The 6,318-nt window shown below is 51.5% G+C and overlaps 1 protein-coding gene across 1 annotated transcript in view; it reads left to right on the forward strand.

Annotated features, from left to right (window-relative positions):
- Window positions 1-6,318, forward strand: part of OLFM1 (olfactomedin 1) — a 47,031-nt gene that overhangs the window by 4,245 nt on the left and 36,468 nt on the right. Inside the window, exon 3 of the mRNA XM_011985044.1 lies at window positions 6,039-6,194. Coding sequence (XP_011840434.1) covers window positions 6,039-6,194 — 156 coding nt within the window. The remainder of the gene's footprint in view (window positions 1-6,038; window positions 6,195-6,318) is intronic.

The raw sequence follows: 6,318 nt of genomic DNA on the forward strand, positions 1-6,318 counted from the left end.
TGGGTGGATGGATGGATGGATGGATGGGTGGGGATGAATGGGTGGGTGGATGGATGGATGGGTGGGTGGATGGATGGATGGATGGATGGATGGATGGGTGGGGATGAATGGGTGGGTGGATGGATGGATGGATAGATGAATGGGTGGATGGATGGATGGATGGGTGGGTGGGTGGATGGATGGATGGGTGGATGGATGAATGGGTGGGTGGATGGACAGGTGGATTGAGACTTCCATGGGTGGCCCAGGAAGAGAGGACTAGACCTGCCTCCCTGTCACTGCAGGCTCCACTGAGAAGTCATGTGGGCATGGTGAGACGGGACACAAGTCTCGTCTCTGAGTGATGTCATAATCTGCGTGCATAGGGCTGGGGCTGTCACCCAGCAGCTACCTTGGAGAGCGCCTGTGGGCCCAGGAATGCATGGCCATTTGGATTTTATGAGATAAGATCTTTTTTCTGCCCTTGAATGGTTGTACCTGGCCAGTGGCTGGACAGGTGCTCCTCACCATGAACGCCTTCCTGGGGCTAAAGCAGGCCACATTGTCACTGTCAGAACCCACCTGGGGACAGCAGGGTGTAGTTTGCATAACATTTTGCATCTGTTATTTCACTTAATCTTCATGAGAAGAACCACGTGAAGTTGTTGGGATTTTTCACTCCATTTCAAGAAGGGGAAATTTGGCTTCCAAGAAGTGGACTTATTTGTCCCAAGCCAAGCAGCCGTTAGTAGGAAAGTGGGCGCTAGACCCACATGGCTGAGCTCATCACCTGGTTCAGTCTCCTCCACTCCCCACTTTAGTCAGGGGGCCTTCTCCTAATGGGCACTGCCCACCGGCCTTTTGGCACATTCCGCCCAAGGACCCCGTATTCTGTGGTTAATGTAGGTTCTGGGGGCCCCCTAGGAAAGTTACCAAGAGAACAAGGAGGAATGGTGGGCCCTTCTGTTTCACCCATTGATTCCCCAGAAGAAAGAGGCATTTGCATGTAGCGCCTGTGGGCAGGGAACTTTCTCACCCTGAGGGAGTGGGGTCACACCACACACACACACACACACACACGCTCACACAGTCACACATACACACTAACACACTCATAGTCACACTCACAGACACACACAGTCACATACACACTAACACACACATAGTCACACTCAGACACACAGTCATACACAGTCACACAGTCACACAGTCACATACACACTAACACACTCACACAGTCACACTCACAGACACACACAGTCACACACTCACACACACACTCAGTCACACTCACGCGCGCACACACACTAACACACAGTCACACTCACAGACACACAGTCACAGTTACACAGTCACACTCACGCACACACACTAACACACACAGTCACACTCGCACAGTCACACAGTCACACATACACACTAACACACTCACATAGTCACTCACAGACATAGTCACACACACACATAATCACTCAGTCACACACTCACACGCATGCACACACACTAACACTCACATAGTCACACTCGCACAGTCACACACCCACACAACACACACAGTCACACTTACACACTCACATACACAGTCACACATACTAACACACTCACATAGTCACACAGACACACAGTCACACACTAACACTCACACAGTCACACAGACACACAGTCACACACACACTAACACTCACACAGTCACACAGACACACAGTCACACACACACTAACACACACTCACACATAGTCACACAGTCACACACACACACGCACACACACACTAACACTCACAAATAGTCACACTCGCACAGTCACACACACACACTCACGCACACACTCACACAGTCGCACACTCACACAGCGGTAAAGCCATGATTCTTCCTGCAGATTGGCCTTGGACTTTCTGGAATGGGCGTCAGCTCAGGAGTATGACAGGAGGCCTGTGAGGGGTGGGGGGCCTCTGTGACTCGGGGCTGGCTCCATGCTGGGGGGACAGATGGTGCTGTCACTGCCCACCTCGTTGGGGAAGGTGGGAGCAGCCTGGTGAGAGGAGAGCATTGCCCCGACTCGGGTTAACATTCCTGCCGCTGAACCACAAACCCTCAGGAAACTCTGGACAAAGCACGTCCCCTTTCTTGGAGAGGGAGAGGGTGGGCTAGAGATTTCGAGCGCCCACCCAGCTCTGACGGGCCCTGAAAGCTCCGAGTCACTGCCTGTTCCTGTGTCCCAGTCCCTGTCTGGAATGGCCACAGGACCCTTGTTTCTTGGGCAGGAAGGTTGCATCGTGGTACCCAGGGCAATGGGCCTAGTTCATAAGGCACGCTCCCCTTGAAGAAATAGAATTTTTTTTCTTTAGCCACCTGAGTAAATCATTTTACAAGAATTAAAGTAAGATGCATTTAACAGATTCCACCAACATTTATTAACACCAAACTAGACCAAAGCCTAATTGAGCCTTTAATTATTCAGAAGCTTAGAGTGGGGAGGTGGCACTTGGAGGGGCCTCTGGGCTGTGGGGGCAGGGGAGAGTCAGGAGGGGAGGACAGAACCCTGAGCCCAGGGAGGAGGCTCTTGCCGGGAGAGCAGAGAGTTGGGAAATGGATTCCAGAATGCTCCATGAACCCCTGGGACTGCAGGCCCTGGAACATTCCTTCCCGCCTGTGCGTGCCACAGCATTACTGCTTAAAAATTTAAAACCCCATTTGATGCCATAGCGGGCACTCTATTTTCAGAGGGCATGAGCCATTTGCTGTGAAAGAGGGCCCTCGCTCCTTAATGCACTGTGCATTTCAGCAGGAGGCAGGGCTGCTCCGTCCTCAGCTCCCCCGCACACCCTGGCCTGTGTGTGCTATTTTCTTTCTTTCCTCTTTCTCTTTTCTTCTCTTGCCTTCTCTTCATGGGCAGAAGCAGGATAGGATGCTCCAGAAACCTCAGCCCATGTGCCCTGTGGATGGGGCTAGGTCACAGCTGAGCATATTCCAGCCAGGTCTGTTGGTGTTTCTGTGGCCTGGCTTCACCTTTAACCCATCTGGTGAGGCCCTCCCCCCGCCCAGAGTCTCTGATTTCTGTTGCCCTGGGGTCCCTGTGGGGAGCCCAGACATGTACAGCCCTGGAAGCCTCACCAGGTAATTCCATGCAGCTGGGGTCGAGCACTGTAGGGACACGGGTAGTGGCAGGCGTGGGGCATGGGCTCCGTTCTCTTTGAAGATGCACTTGGCTCTGGGTTTGAGAGTGTAGGCTTTGGAGCCAGTCCAGCTTGAACTGGCAGGCCTCCTGGCTGTGCGACAGTAAGCAAGTTGCTTAACTTCTCTGAGCCTTGGTCTCCCTATGTGTAAAATGGGACTCAAAATAGTATTCATCTCCCGGGGTTTTTGTAAAGATCAAATGAGATCAATGACACAGCAGACTCAGTGCAGTGCCTGGAACACGGGAAAGGATGGGTAATTATTAGCCGTTGGTTATCTTGAGGCCAGGTGTGTCTGTGTGTGTTGCTGGCCCCCCTCCCGCTTCTTTTTTTTTTTTTTTTTTTTTGAGACGGAGTCTTGCTCTGTCTCCCAGGCTGGAGTGCAGTGGCGCAATCTTGGCTCACTGCAAGCTCCACCTCCCAGGTTCACGCCATTCTCCTGCCTCAGCCTCCTGTGTAGCTGGGACTACAGGCGCCCGCCACCTCGCCCGGCTAGTTTTTTGTATTTTTAGTAGAGACGGGGTTTCACCGTGTTAGCCAGGATGGTCTCGATCTCCTGACCTCGTGATCCGCCCGTCTCGGCCTCCCAAAGTGCTGGGATTACAGGCGTGAGCCACCGCGCCCGGCCTCCCCTCCCGCTTCTTAATGCCTGCTGCCGCGTTGGGTGAAGTGTGGGATAGGCTGCCATCCTGTAGCTCTGTGACCCTGAGCCTGCCAGTTGACTTCTCAGAGGCACATCCTGCAGGCAAGAAAATGAAGGAAGGGCTGTGCTTCGAGGAACGCCCTCCCTGAGGGTGGGGAGATGGGTCCGTGATTGCAGTCCTGGACTGACTGTCCGCTGGAGGCGAACCTTGCCTGTGCCTTGTCCATGGCCAGAAAGCAAAGTGCCTTCCGGGTTGGGAGAACTGTAGGAGAGGAATTGTTTGGTTTTAAGGTAGCTGAATAGCTTGGTATCTTTAAAATTTGTTTTTTTAAATCTCAAGTCTAATCTTTGCAATCTTTTAAAAGCGTTCGTTCTCTGGGGAGCAAAAAACCTGCGGCACTGTATGTGGTCTCCTGACTGAGGCCAGCAGCAGCTGAGCAGCTTCTCCTCAGCATTTGTGGGCCTTCGCTCCTGGGGATTTTGCCAGGAGGGGAATGGAGAGAGGGGTCTGGACTGGCGCTGCCATTTGTATTGTTGCTTCCTCCGGCCGTGTGGCTGCAGGGGCCACCCCTCTGCACTAGATTTACTGGACTTTGTGCAGGGGTTACAGGTGTGGATGAGACCCAGTGTCACTCCCTCCCTGAGCATCCTGTCCAGAAGGCTGTGGGGGGACAGCTGTGTGGCTCACTCCTAGGCAGACATTGCGCCAACAAAGTGACGTTGTTGTTTCCGAATAGTTTGCAGCCAGTTTTAACTCAGTTCATCAGGGAAGCCTCCCTGGAGGAGGTGGCATTTGGGCTGGGCCTTGAAGGATGAATAAAACCAAACTTCACATCTTTTCTTGGAAAAGGTGCTATAGTTATTGACAGTGACAGAGGAAGGCAAGCAAGGGAATCAGGCAGGGCGGTGTAAGAAGTATGCTTCCGTTTCGCAGGGAAGAGAAGGGGTGACGGGGAGCTAAAGCCACCCCATCGTGTGCTTTACAAACTTAAAATTTCAAGATGAGTTGGTGTGTGTTCCTTTCTAATAACAAGATATGAAATTCCTTGCATTTTGGGGTGCTGAGATTGGCCGTAGTGGTTTTCCTCCTATTGAGGAGGCTAGGCTCGCTCTCTCGTATTTTACTTTACTTTGTTTGGTGGGGTGGAGGATGTATAGTAAGAAGTGGAAACCACACTGTTCTCTTTTCACACTGACCAGGCAAAGCTAAGCTTCATCCCCAAATGGATTTGTTCCTAGAAGGGAGAGTATTTTCAAATTCAGCACAAAAGTCAGAAGTGAAGATTTGCTGTCATGGAGGTAACTTCCTCCCTAGTAATTGGATTAGATTCTGAGAAAATGACCCAAACGCCACTGCGGCAATCCTCAGCTTCCTCCCGCCTCCCTGCAGCCCCAGATGCATTTGCACGGAAGCACACGCCAGTTTCCTGCAAATAAAATGCACTGGCAGGTGGCTGCACTAAAACTGTTTTTCTTTTAAGCTCCCTGGAATCCTGTTGAATATTAAAGTTCCATCTTGAGGCTAGACTCAATTCAGATCTGCCCGTAAAGATGTAAAACAGCGATTCTTCATTTGCTGGGTGATTGATTCCTGACTCTATGCTCAGAATGTACATGTTTGCAGAGCAGTCATCTACCTATGATACTGTGGGGTGTGATGGATGGCACAGGAGATAGGGAAAAAAGCTTGATGCAGAGTCAGGGAGAGCAGCTCCCTTGTGCCTTCACTCTGCACTTAAGTAATCAACCTTATCAGCAAGGCACTCAATGAGATTTAGGAGGAAGAATTTATACCTGGGGGCGGGGCAGCCTCAGAGTGCCATTTCTCTCTGCTGGTATTTATGCTTGCCTTACTGATTTTGTCCTGCATCATGAAGATTAGGAACAATCCGCACCCACCACCACTGAAAAAAAAAAAAAAAAAAAAGAGAGAGATCAAGAGAAATCACCCAGTCTGTGCCTGGAGCTACAACCAATAAAGGAACTTGAGTCCCCCACACCCCTGATTTGCATCCCTGATGATAAGAACACGTTGGCAGCGGAAATGTTTACCCAACCTATTTGCTGTGTTTGGGGAGCTATCAGTCCGATGCTGGCGATTACCTTGTAAATAATGCATGGGCCACTTCTGGTTCCCAGTGTGCTGGCTGTGTGGGAAAGGGCAGTGTGGGCACGAGCAGGCAGAGAAGATTGCCTGGCACCGACGGCGGCTCTTTCGCTGAACTTGTTGCCCTTTTGACAGGTGCAGAACATGTCTCAATCCATAGAGGTCTTGGACAGGCGGACCCAGAGAGACTTGCAGTACGTGGAGAAGATGGAGAACCAAATGAAAGGACTGGAGTCCAAGTTCAAACAGGTGGAGGAGAGTCATAAGCAACACCTGGCCAGGCAGTTTAAGGTATGTATGTTCCTCCCCGTCTCTGTCCCCTTCTCCTCCTCCCCTCTTCTTCCTCCTTTCCCTTCCTTCTCTCCTCCCCCCTCTTCTTCCTCCTCTTCCTCCTTCCCCTCCCTCCTCTCCTCCC

The sequence above is a fragment of the Mandrillus leucophaeus genome, unplaced genomic scaffold, assembly GCF_000951045.1.
Source record: "Mandrillus leucophaeus isolate KB7577 unplaced genomic scaffold, Mleu.le_1.0 Scaffold28, whole genome shotgun sequence".
NCBI classification, from domain to species: domain Eukaryota; kingdom Metazoa; phylum Chordata; class Mammalia; order Primates; family Cercopithecidae; genus Mandrillus; species Mandrillus leucophaeus.